The sequence below is a fragment of the Nycticebus coucang genome, chromosome 7 (assembly GCF_027406575.1).
Source record: "Nycticebus coucang isolate mNycCou1 chromosome 7, mNycCou1.pri, whole genome shotgun sequence".
NCBI lineage: Eukaryota > Metazoa > Chordata > Mammalia > Primates > Lorisidae > Nycticebus > Nycticebus coucang.
In genome coordinates, this window is record NC_069786.1 from 17099227 (window position 1) to 17112992 (window position 13766).

The 13766-nt window shown below is 37.3% G+C and overlaps 1 protein-coding gene across 4 annotated transcripts in view; it reads right to left on the reverse strand.

Moving 5' to 3' along the window:
* The window catches only part of EPB41L5 (erythrocyte membrane protein band 4.1 like 5), a 138613-nt gene that overhangs the window by 22873 nt on the left and 101974 nt on the right, over positions 1-13766 (reverse strand). For all 4 annotated transcript variants that reach the window (XM_053597719.1, XM_053597716.1, XM_053597718.1 and 1 more), the window contains 2 exons: positions 8492-8620; positions 5028-5089 (listed from right to left, as the gene is read on the reverse strand). In XM_053597719.1, coding sequence (XP_053453694.1) covers positions 5028-5089; positions 8492-8620 — 191 coding nt within the window. The remainder of the gene's footprint in view (positions 1-5027; positions 5090-8491; positions 8621-13766) is intronic.

The window sequence follows — 13766 nt, forward strand, 5'->3', positions numbered from 1 at the left end:
TGAAAGAAATGGATCAATATTTGGAATCACACCCTCTCCCTAGACTCAGCCAGGAAGAAATAGAGCTCCTGAACAGACCAATTTCATGCACTGAGATCAAAGAAACAATAAAAAATCTTCCAACCAAAAAATGCCCTGGTCCAGATGGCTTCACTCCAGAATTCTATCAAACCTTCAAGGAAGAGCTTATTCCTGTACTGCAGAAATTATTCCAAAAAACTGAGGAAGAAGGAATCTTCCCCAACACATTCTATGAAGCAAACATCACCCTGATACCAAAACCAGGAAAAGACCCAAACAAAAAGGAGAATTTCAGACCAATCTCACTCATGAACATAGACGCAAAAATTCTCAACAAAATCCTAGCCAATAGATTACAGCTTATCATCAAAAAAGTCATTCATCATAAGTAGGCTTCATCCCAGGGATGCAAGGCTGGTTTAACATATGCAAGTCTATAAACGTTATCCACCATATTAACAGAGGCAAAAATAAAGATCACATGATCCTCTCAATAGATGCAGAAAAAGCATTTGATAAAATCCAGCATCCTTTTCGAATTAGAACACTGAAGAGTATAGGCATAGGTGGCACATTTCTAAAACTGATTGAAGCTATCTATGACAAACCCACAGCCAATATTTTACTGAATGGAGTAAAACTGAAAGCTTTTCCTCTTAGAACTGGAACCAAAGTTGGCCTCTGTCACCTTTACTATTCAACGTAGTGCTGGAAGTTCTAGCCAATACAATTAGGCAAGACAAGGAAATAAAGGGAATCCAAATGGGAGCAGAGGAGGTCAAACTCTCCCTCTTTGCTGACGACATGATCTTATACTTAGAGAACCCCAAAGACTCAACCACAAGACTCCTAGAAGTCATCAAAAAATACAGTAATGTTTCAGGATATAAAATCAATGTCCACAAGTCAGTAGCCTTTGTGTACACCAATAACAGTCAAGATGAGAAGCTAATTAAGGACACAACTCCCTTCACCATAGTTTCAAAGAAAATGAAATACCTAGGAATATACCTAATGAAGGAGATGAAGGACCTCTATAAAGAAAACTATGAAATCCTCAGAAAGGAATTAGCAGAGGATATTAACAAATGGAAGAACATACCATGCTCATGGATGGGAAGAATCAACATTGTTAAAATGTCTATACTTCCCAAAGCAATTTACCTATTCAATGCCATTCCTATCAAAATACCAACATCATACTTTCAAGATTTGGAAAAAATGATTCTGCATTTTGTATGGAACTGGAAAAAACCCCGTATAGCTAAGGCAGTTCTTAGTAACAAAAATAAAGCTGGGGGCATCAGCATACCAGATTTTAGTCTGTGCTACAAAGCCATAGTGCTCCAGACAGCATGGTACTGGTACAAAAGCAGAGACATAGACACTTGGAATTGAATTGAAAACCAAGAAATGAAACTAACATTTTACAACCACCTAATCTTTGATAAACCAAACAGGAACATACCTTGGGGGAAAGACTCCCTATTCAATAAATGGTGTTGGGAGAACTGGATGTCTACATGTAAAAGACTGAAACTGGACCCACACCTTTCCCCACTCACAAAAATTGATTCAAGATGGATAAAGGACTTAAACTTAAGGCATGAAACAATAAAAATCCTCCAAGAAAGCATAGGAAAAACACTGGAAGATATTGGCCTGGGGAAAGACTTCATGAAGAAGACTGCCATGGCAATTGCAACATCACAAAAATAAACAAATGGGACTTCATTAAACTGAAAAGCTTCTGTACAGCTAAGGAGACAATAACCAAAGCAAAGAGACAACCTACACAATGGGAAAGGATATTTGCATATTTTCAATCAGACAAAAGCTTGATAACTAGGATCTATAGAGAACTCAAATTAATCCACATGAAAAAAGCCAACAATCCCTTATATCAATGGGCAAGAGACATGAATAGAACTTTCTCTAAAGACGACAGACGAATGGCTAACAAACACATGAAAAAATGTTCATCATCTCTATATATTAGAGAAATGCAAATCAAAACAACCCTGAGATATCATCTAACGCCAGTGAGAATGGCCCACATCACAAAATCTCAAAACTGCAGATGCTGGCATGGATGTGGAGAGAAGGGAACACTTTTACACTGCTGGTGGGACTGCAAACTAGTACAACCTTTCTGGAAGGAAGTATGGAGAAACCTCAAAGCACTCAAGCTAGACCTCCCATTTGATCCTGCAATCCCATTACTGGGCATCTACCCAGAAGGAAAGAAATCCTTTTATCATAAGGACACTTGTACTAGACTGTTTATTGCAGCTCAATTTACAATCGCCAAAATGTGGAAACAGCCTAAATGCCCACCAACCCAGGAATGGATTAACAAGCTGTGGTATATGTATACCATGGAATACTATTCAGCCATTAAAAAAAATGGAGACTTTACATCCTTCGTATTAACCTGGATGGACGTGGAAGACATTATTCTTAGTAAAGCATCACAAGAATGGAGAAGCATGAATCCTATGTACTCAATTTTGATATGACAATTAATGACAATTATGGTTATGGGGGGGAAACAGAAAGAGGGAAGGAGGGAGGTGGGTTGGGCCTTGGTGTGTGTCACACTTTATAGGGGCAAGACATGATTGCAAGAGGGACTTTACCTAACAATTGCAATCAGTGTAACCTGGCTTATTGTACCCTCAATGAATCCCCAACAATAAAAAAAAAAAAGAAAAGAAAAAAAACTACTAAAGGAAACCATGGACAAAGAACTAAAGAGAAGCAAGAGAACAATGCTGAATATTAATGAATAAGAAAAATTATTAAAACGAATCAAAAATTCTGGAGTTGAAAAGCACAGTAACTTTAATTATCTATCTATTTATTTTTTGAGACAAGAGTCTCACTCTGTGGCCTGGGTAGAGTGCCATGGTGTCATTATAGCTCATAGCAACTTCAAACTCTTGGCTCAAGAAATCCTCTTATCTCAGCCTTCCAAATAGCTAGGACTACAGGCACCTACCACAATGCTCAGCTACTTTTTCTTTTCTTTTTGAGACAGAGTCTTACTGTCACCCTGGGTAGAGTGTCGTGGTATCATAGTTCACAGAAACCTCAAACTCTTGAGCTTGAGCAATCCTCTTGCCTTAGCCTCCTGCGTAGCTGGGACTGCATGTAAGTAGCTGGGACTACAGGTGTTTGCCACCATGCCCAACTAGTTTTTCTGTTTTTAGTAGAGACAGATTCTTGTTCTTGCTCAGGCTAGTCTTGAACTTCCGAGCTCAAGCAATCCACCCTTTTTGGCCTCCCAGAGTGCTAGGATATAGGCATGAGCCACTGTACCCAACCTTTTTCATTTTTTTAAATTAAAAAATTCACTAGAGAATTTCAACAACAAGCAGAACAATCAGTGAATTTAAAGACAGTTCAATTGAGATTATTCAGCATCAGGAGCAAAAAGAAAAATAATGGGGAAAAAAACCCAGAACAGAACCTGAGAAACCTGTGAGACATAATCAAGCAAATCAATATATGCATTATAAGAATCTTAGGCAGAGAGGAGAAAGGGGCAAAAAGACTATTTGAATAAATAATAGCATAAAACTCAAGAAATTTGATGAAAGACATGAACCTACACATCCAAGAAGCTCAATGAACTCCATAGGATAAACTCAAAGAAATCCACACCAAATATATTAAACTAATGAAAAACAAAAACATTGGCTCAGCACCCACAGCTCAGTGGTGAGGGCACTGGCCACATACACCAAGGCTGGCAGGTTTGAACCTGACCTGGGTCTGCTAAACAATGACAACTACAACAACAAAATAGCTGGGCACCTGTAGTCCCAGCTACTTAGAAGGCTGAGGCAAGAGAATCACTTAAGCCCAAAGTTTGAGGTTGCTGTGAGCTGTGATGCCACAGCTCTCTACCGAGGGCAACATAGTGAGACTCTGTCTCAAAAAAAAAAAAAAAAAAAAAAAGACAAAAAAATAAAGATTCTTGAAAGCTTCAGGAGAGGTTACAGACAAAGGATCCTCATACATTAATACCCAATGTTTCATCTGAACCTATGGAGACCAGAAAGCAGTAAGATGACATATTTTAAAGTACTGAAAGAAAAAAAGAAACCTTGTCAATTAAGAATTCTATATGCAGCAAAGTTATTCTTCAAGGATGAAGGAGAAATTAAGATATTCTCAGATAAACAAAAGCAGAGACAATTTGTTACAAACAAACATGCTCGATATAAAATGCTAAAGGGAATCCTTCAAGCCGAAAGAAAAGGATACTATCCAGTAACTCAAAACCATACAAAGGAAAAATAAAGAACACTAGTAAAAGTAATTTGGTCAGGAGTAGTGGCTCATGCCTGTGCTCCCAGAACTTTGGGAGGCCAAGTTAAGAGGACAGCTTGAGCCCAGGAGTTTGAGACTAGCGTGGGCAACACACTGAGACCCCAAAAAATTAGCAGTGTGGTGGCACATGCCTATAGTCCCAGGTACCTGGCAGGCTGAGGCAGGAGGAACATTTGAGTATAAGAGATAGAGGCATCAGTGAGCTATGATCATACCACCATACTTCAGCCAGGGCAACAGAGCAAGACCCTGTCTTTTAGGAGGGAAAAAAAAAAAAAATACCTATAAAACTACAGATTTGGGAAAAAGGAAAAAAGACCCAAAAAAGAAGGCCGGGTTCAGTGGCTTATGTCTATAATTCTAGAGCTCTGGGAGGCCGAGGTGGGTGGACTGCTTGAGCTCACAAGTTTAAGACCTGCCTGAGTAAGAGCGAGACCCCATCTCTAAAAATAGCTGGGTGTTGTGGTAGGTGCCTGTAGTCCTAGCTACTTGAGAGGCTAAGGCAAGAGGATTGCTTGAGCCCAAGAGTTTGAGGTTGCTGTGAGCAGTGATTCCATAGCACTCTACCAAGGGTGACAAAGTGAAACTCTATCTCAAGAAAAAAAAAAAAAAAAAAAAGACCCAGAAAAGGTAGTGAATAAAGGTATCGATTTAATTCTGAAGTGTACCTGTTTGTGGCAGCATCCTGAACGTTGGCGTTTTTATGACTTAAACTATCTTCTCTCGTAACCTAGAAAATGAAATCATAGAACATTAAATTTTTATTGAGGATACTAAAGTAAAAAGAAATTTACATTTCTCTGTGGTAAAAATAAAAGTATCAGTTTGCTTTAGTTCAAATGAAAGGCAATTATACTTATGTATGGAAATAAGAGTAGCATACCTGGTATAATCCTATCTCATACTTAAATTAGTAATCCGAGACTCAATTTCAACACGTGTATATTTGGTAAACAAATTCACACGTTCTTACTAGACAGCTATCAATAATGTACCATTTTTTAAAATGTATGGTTTAATGAATTTTTAAAGCTATGTACAGGTAGATAATCAACATACGTAACATTTTCACTACTCTCCCAGTATTTCCTTGAGGATCCCCACATAATCCCATTAGAAACCCTCCTTCAAGGTGAATAATGATCTATACTTACTACAGTTTCATACATTTGGAGTCAAACCTATCTTTTAAGTCTGCCTCTTTAGAGGAACTGGATGTTTCTGAGATTCACCTATGTTATTGCAAATATCACTAATCCATTCCTTTTCATTTGTTGAGTAGCATTCCACTATATGGACATACAAAAATATGTTTATTTATTTACCTGTTGATGGACATTTGGGTTGTTTTCAGTTTTTGGCTATTACAAATAAAGCGGCTAGGACATTCCTGTACTAATACCTGAGGTTTTTTATTTTTCCTGGGCAAATACCTAAGAGTACAATTGCTGGGTCAGATAATAATTATATATTTAATGCACTGCCAAACTGTTTTCTAAAGTGCTTATATCATTTTACATTCTTATTAGCAATTCATTTGCATTCCAGGAGCTAAATCATCACCAACACAGGGATGGTCAGGCTTTAATTTTAGCTATTTCAGATGGGTGTATCTTTCACAATGAAGTATGATGTCAGTTGCATATTTTGTTCATAGATGCCTTTTATTAGGCCAAAGATCTTCCCTCATTTTCCTAGTATGCTGAGAGCTTTTATCATGAATAGGTGTTGAACTCTGTGAAATGCTTTTTCTATCTGAACTGAGATAATTTTATATATATTTTTTAATTTTATGTATTTTTGAATACGATGAGCTATACTGAGTTTTGAATGATAAAGCAACATTTTTTCCTAAGATAAACCCTACGTGGTCATGATGTACAATCCTAATTTATAATCAAGTATGATCTGATTACATTCTGTTAAGGACTTTTATGCTTATGTTCAAGAGGAGTATTAGTCTGTAGATCCTTTTCTTGTAATTTTTTTTCTGGTGTTAGTATTGGTATAACCCTATTCTCACAACTCTGTTTTCTGAAAGAGTTTATGTAAAACTGTTACTACTTCTTCCTTAAGTGTTTAGTAGATTTCAACAATGAAGCATCTAGTCCTGGATTTTTCTTCACATGGATGTTTTTATATTATCAAATCTTATTCCTTTAATTTAGGGCTATTCATGTTATTTCTCTGATGGTGAATCAAGAAAGAACCAAAAGTATAACTGAAATGTAAGGTAATGATGTCCTAGTCCATTCAAGCTGTTGTAACAAATACCATAAACTGAGTGGTTTATAAGCAATAAATATTTATTTCTCACAGTTCTAGAGACTAGGAATTCTAAGGTCTAAGCACTGGCAGATTAAGTGTCCGCCAGTTTGAATGGTGCTTACTTGATGCATCCTGATTCCTCACATGGTGGAGGAAGAAAATAAGTTCTTTTGGGGCTCTTTTATAAAAGCTCTACTCTCATTCACAAGGGCTGTGCCCTCATGATCTAAACACCTTCCAAAGGCCTCATTTGCTAATACCACTGCATTGGGGTTTAGGTTTCAACATACAAATTTTGGAGGAGGGGCACAAACATTCAGACCACAGCAAAGACGGCAACTATTACTACTATTGGTATTACAATTATTTAGGATCAACATTTTTTAAAGGCTCATTATGTGCCAGGCACTATTCCATGTCCTTTATATTTATCTTTTTTTTTGAGACAGAGTGTCAAGCTGTTGCCCTGGGTAGAGTGCCGTGGCGTCCCAGCTCACAGTAACCTCAAACTCTTGAGCTTAGGCGATTCTCTTCCATCAGCCTCCCAAGTAGCTGGGACTACAGGCACCTGCCACAACACTCGGATATTTTTGTTGTTGTTGCAGTTGTTTCAGCTGGCCTGGGCTGAGTTCGAACCCGCCAGCCGTGGTGTATGTGGCTGGCGTCCTACTCCCTGAGCTGCGGTACTGCCCTACATTTATTATCTCATCTTACAACCCTTCTTATGGTATGTACTACCATTATCCTGTTTTGAACATAATTAAACTTAGGTTAGAAAAATTACTTTGTCCCAAGTCACAAAACTAAAAGGTAACAGAACAGAAATGGGATTCTAGAACCAATACTGTCATATTTTATATGTAAATATTATGTTTTATGTTTGTATTGGTGGAGAGGGTAGATAAAACACATGACCAATATTCCAGAAGTCTTCTCAGGTCTAGCGAAGATTTGTACTTGAGGATACGGTGGATAAAGTGCAGCTTCTCAATAGGAGATTTTGAGATCCTAGTTGACAACCTGACTAGGTAAAGTAGGCTTCTGTTCTGGTTTTAGGATGGAGAATAAGTTTGCAAGTTAAAGAGAGCCAAGGAAAAGCTAATTTTAAGAGCATGGCACTCACAGCTCTCTTGAGGACTGGTCTCTACTCACTACCTTCCTTGACCACATCCCAGCCAGCTCTTCACCTGTCCCTCACTCCTGTTGCTAATAACATTTTGCCAAATTGAGAGGAGATGGGTGGTGGAGAATTGTGGCTGGATAAAGAAAAATGTAGAATCACAGATGTGATATTGGAAGAAACCTAAAAAAATCAGTAGGTTTTCTGGCCATAAGAAAGGCAAGATTCACTCCTACAAAAAATTTTTTTTGTTTTTTTTTTAGCTTCTTATACCCCAAAGCAGCTTTACTTTTACTTTTCACCCCATGACTGGCCCCTCTTAATCTTAATCTTGATTAGAATTTAGAGTTGGGGAAGGCATTTCCTCATCTAGAGCGTGTGTTCTAGTACTACACTCTAATGACTTGCTAAGCCCGCATTCTTTTCTCTCCACCAGCACTGTCTTTATTTAAGGCAGCTTAGGCTAGGCACCCGTAGCTCAGTGGTTAGGGTGCTGGCCACATGCCCTGGGGCTGGTGGGTTCAAACATGGCCCAGGCCTGCTACAAAAACAAACAAACAAAAATAACCAGGTGTTGCAGCAGGCACCTGTAGTCCCAGCTACTTGGGAGGCTGAGGCAAGAGAATCACTTAAGCCCAAGAGTTTGAGGTTGCTGTGAGCTGTGATGCTGTGGCACTCTACAGAGGGTAACAAAGTGAGACTCTGTCTCAATAAAAAATAATAAATAAATAAAGACAAGCTTACCTTATGTACCGCTTCTACTTGAGCCTTCAAAATGTTACTCTTAAAGTCAGGAGGAACTCTCACAGCATTCAATCCTGGACTCTCAATGGCATTATTAAGACATTTTTTAGTCAACTTTACCACTTCCTCCTAGGTATTAAAAATATATTGTAACCACTTTGACAGTAGTTATATGGAAATAGGAAAGAAAATGATGAAAATTCATATTCAGACAACTAGAAAATATGTCTTAAGCAGCCATATCCTATTCCAGGACTACCAACTCTTACAATCATCTACCTATGGATAGCTCCTTTAGTAGTTTCTATAGGCCTAATCTAAAATCCAGTCGAACGTAATTACAGCAAATGTTACATATTCTGGGTGGCATTTGTCCCAGATGGTATACTTAGTTATTTAGTTGCTTAAAGACAGTAAATTGGGCTCAATGATTTCTAGAGGTCCCTACCAATGAATATTTCATGTAAACTCTGGAACTGTCACCAAGGAGATACTTCTGCCTGGGATAATATATAATATAGCCACAAAAAGTCACCCTCAGATACAGATTTAGGAAAAAGAATAATGCACAAATCCAGTCAATGAAGATAGTTAAAACAATATTAATTAGCTATTATAAAAAAGAAAAATAAGGAAGGAAGACTAAGAAATACATTTAAAAGAAATGTGTATTACCTATACACATTTGCTATTTATATGGTGGTTGCTATTTTAACATTTGTCTATTAATGAACTCTATTTTCTCAGCATCAGATACTCTAGGGCTTTGTTCTATGTAACAGGCCAGGTGTCAGGTATAGAATTACATATTGCACCATTCTTCCAGGTTTAAAAAGATTTAATTAACACGTCTATCCCAATTTGGTGTTCTCAGTGTGGTCTCTATACATCTGCCTCTGGGTAGGACCCCCAAACCTGAATTTTTAAACAAGCTTCCCAACGAAATTCTGATACATATGAAAGTCTGAGAATCACTACTTTAGATTACATTAGTTGAAAGAAGTCTTTGTATCCTTTGTCAATCGTGGTAGGTTCAAATATTTTGATATTTTTTTTTAGAGACAATTATGTTGACACTTAAGATTACTGATATTTACACATAAATATCCTAATTCTCAGAGCAACTTGCCTTTCACATAGGCAGATTATTTCTTTTTCTGCCTGTATTAAAAACAAAAATAAGAATTCAATATACCTAAGTGTGATAAGGATATAAATTGTTACCATCTCCCTGGAAGTTAATTTTTCAAAAGTATCGAAGTATTCAAAATTATGCCTATTGGGTGGGGCCTGTAGTTCAGTGGGTAGAGTGCCGGCCACATACATCAAGGCTGACAGGTTTGAATCTGGTCTTGGCCAGCTAAAACAACAATGACAACTGCAACAACAAAAAAAATAGCTGGGCGTTGTGGCAGGTGCATGTAGTCCCAGCTACTTCGGAGGCTGAGGCAGGCTTAAGCCCAAGAGTTGGAGGTTGCCATGAGCTGTGATGCCATAGCACTCTACCCAGGACAACAGCTTGAGACTCTGTCTCAAAAAAAAAAAAAAAAAAATTATGCCTGTCCTTTGACCAAGCACTTTTACTTTCTGATTATTACGGAAGGGAAATAATCAAAGATAATTATAAATATTTATTTATATGACTGTTTTATCACACCATTGATTATGAATGAAAATTAACAATCTAATCACACTCATAGGGGTATGAGTAAACACTTGAATGACAAATTCATGCAAGCTAATTACTGTGTGTTAATGCATTGCAGAAATAAAGATAACTGCAATTTTGTAGTTTTAAAAAGTAGCCTCATTGCCCCAAAGGATTTCACAAGTTGAGAAAGCACAGAGACTAAGTTGCAGAAAGGAAGAGATGCCAAGAAAGAGGGAAGAATCTCAATGACAACTCTTAGAATCACTGCATCTCCAAGTTGGAAGGAAGTCCACCCAACCACCAAGATACTCCACACGCGGTTAATTTTTACTATTAGCCCGAGGAAGCTCCCACATTGGAGAATTTGGGGCTTCCCTGGGGAGCACATTCAAGTTGCCAATAATGGTTAGGAAATGCTTTTTTAGATTAAGGTGAAATCTGCATACCTCTAACATACTCACTCACTTTAACTCCTTTCTGAGGCTATTAAAAACAAGTCACATTGATTCCTCTTTCACATACCTCTTTAGATAGCTAAAGATGGCTAACGTGCTCTCTCCTGAGCTTTCTATATGGTGATTCTCAAACTAACAATCCCAAGTTATAATTTCATTTCAAGACCCTTCACCACATAGGTCCTTTCCTACATATACTGCTTTAACACTCCTACATATCATTTTAAAGAGTCTTCATAAATGAATACAACACTGTGTGAATCCTCTTTTATAAATTCTTTCAATAAATACAACATAGCTCTTTTGTAGCCAATTCATACTTTATGTATATATTCTTAAAATTGTTTATATATGCTGTTATATTCTAGCCCCCACCCTAATCTTGTACTTGTGAAAATTTGTCATAATATACTTTCTTAAATCCAGTCCATCATTCCAGTCTGTCAAAGTCTACATAGTTCCTGATTTTGCCTTTCCAAAACTGGGCTATCATCTGATAATTCCATTAGCATAAGAGACCTGAGAAAGAAAGTGGTCACTGGAAATGGTCACTTGTAAAACTAACTTCTATGGGGCTTGGTGGGACAGTTGTCAGGCTTTCTGAAATTAAGACCTTGTCATTCATCTGTGAATTCCACACAATATTACAAAAAGTAGACAAGAATCACTACATTTGTAGAACTGAATCAATAGTTTCTGAGGGGATCTCAGGTGACTATCAATTCTGTATAATGTAGGTCTGATGGGATCCTTCTCAGATGAGTTCTCAAAACATGGTTAGTGCTGCTGTCAGTAATTCTAGTGAAGGCTCAAGACTGTATTGCTGCTTCAGACCTTTTTGGTTACACAATTCTTAGATCTAGTCATCCAACAAATGGCATGTTGTTTAAGAATGATGTATTTTATTTTCAGTAGGTTTTCTTCCTAAAATTAGTAAGGTTGACATTAAGATTAATTTACATTCCTTAAATAAACATCAACCATTGATGGCAGAGTTACAGAAATCAGTCTGGATTAACTATGTATCACATTAACAAAACCACGAATCAGCTCTTCAACTTTTTTACAATACAGGTTGAGTATCCCCACCTGAAATGCTGGGACCAGAAGTATAATATTTCAGATCTTGGATTATTTGCATTATACATACCAGATGTATTAAACCTTTAATTAAAAAACCCAAATTCTGACTTGCTCCAACAATCATTTCTTTTGAACATCATGTCAGTACTCAAAAAGTTTGGGATTTTGGAGCACTTTGGAGTTAGGATTTTCAGATTACGGATGTGCTAGTTGACTAGAGATAAGGTAGTGAGATGTTCTTTGTTAATTAGTCCAATGATGATTCTTCCTTCTATTTTTGTACAACAGAGTAAAAAATCCTCACTAAATATTAGCTATTATTTTTCCTAGCTACGTGATTCCCCCAAATGTTCCTTGATGACACACTTCAATTCATACATTCCTTTACTATTCCCTTTCCTACTATGAACCCATAACCCTCATCTTTTCAAGACTTCAAAATTAATTTCACAGATTCTCTGGCTCAGAGGCACAGTGACAAAATATGAAGGGAAATTTACACAAGAAACAAGAAACTGTTCAAGAGAGTTCCACGAACTCCTAGCATAGCCCAACAATTCTCACTACTTTCCTTATACTCAAGATTCACCAGGCTTCATGCTTCTTCAAGGTCATTCTAGTCCTTTACTAATTTTTTTTCAAATTAATTATTAATAACCTAAAGCTTCCATCTAAAGTTTTCAATTTATCCTTTTGTCTCTGATCCTGCATTCCCCTACCTCAGAAAGATCTTAAAGACCCTTTAAGACCTTTAAGGGTCTTCTTAAAGACCCTTTAAGAACACTAAAGGGTCAAGAAAGTGAGAAACTCCCTTTAGGGACACAATGTAAGGGTATATGGCACACCTCATGGGTGCAGAACTATAACAGGGACTCTACCTAACAAATGCAAACATTGTAACTTAATTTTTTGTGCCCTCACCTTAATCTGAAGTTAAGGGCGCCGGTCCCATATGCCGGAGGTGGCGGGTTCAAACCCAGCCCCGGCCAAAAAAAAAAAAAAAATAGAAAGTGGGAACCTTTCTGAAATATAATTACCTTCTAAAAGAAATTTCTGAGAAAAAAGAAACAAACCTCTGATCCAGGACAGTTTTAATAGTTACAATGCTCACGTCTGTAATCCTAGCACTCTGGGAGGCCAAGATGGGTGGATTGCTGGAGCTCACAGGTTCGAGACCAGCCTGAGCAAAATCGAGACATCATTCTCTAAAAATAGCTGGGCAATGTGGCGGGTGCCTATAGTCCCACCTACTAGGGAAGCTGAGGCAAGAGAACCGCTTGAGCCCAAGAGTTTGAGGTTGCTGTGAGCTGTGATGCAACAGCACTCTACTGAGGGTGACAAAATGAGACTCTGTCTCAAAAAAAAAAAAAAAATAATAATAATAATAATGACAACGCAAGAAGTAAATCACTCTCCATCCTATACTGGTCTTTGAAGAAATTTTAGTCAGTTATCCAAAGACGAAAGAACGCTGCACATTAGAGTTTCCCCTTTCCTTTTAAAAACTAAACCAAAACAAAATTTATCTTGGCCCTGTTATCAGTGGTCTATATATAGAAAAAAAGGGTATCTCAAGATCATTACCTAAAATTCACTCTTCCATTTAGTGAGGACATCTGGTAGCTAATATGATGAGTTATAAAATTTCTACCTTATTCAACTTAGTTACCCCTGTAAGTTATTGGACACAGAAATAAGAAAATTATTAAAAATTATAGTCAAACAATTAATTGAAGCTTAATTGGCTTAACTGATATGTACCACCAATCCCCCAAAATTCAATAGGGTCAGAGTGGAGAAAAGAATAAAAGGTGAAGTTGAAGCACCTGAAATTCTATTTTCTTCTTGTTTACACTACAAAGCTCTCTTTCAACTCTTTAAAGAAAATCCTTCCATAATTTCAAAAGGCTTTCAAAATAAAAGGTTTAACAGTCACTGCACTTTTAACTTTATTTTTGATCCTAAAATGACATTAAAATTCTTAATGTTGCTATGTAAATTTCCTCCTTTCCTCCTAAATATCCTAAATTTTATCTTTTTAAATGAGAAAACAGGTTTGTAAGAACACAGCACAGACAGATTTCCC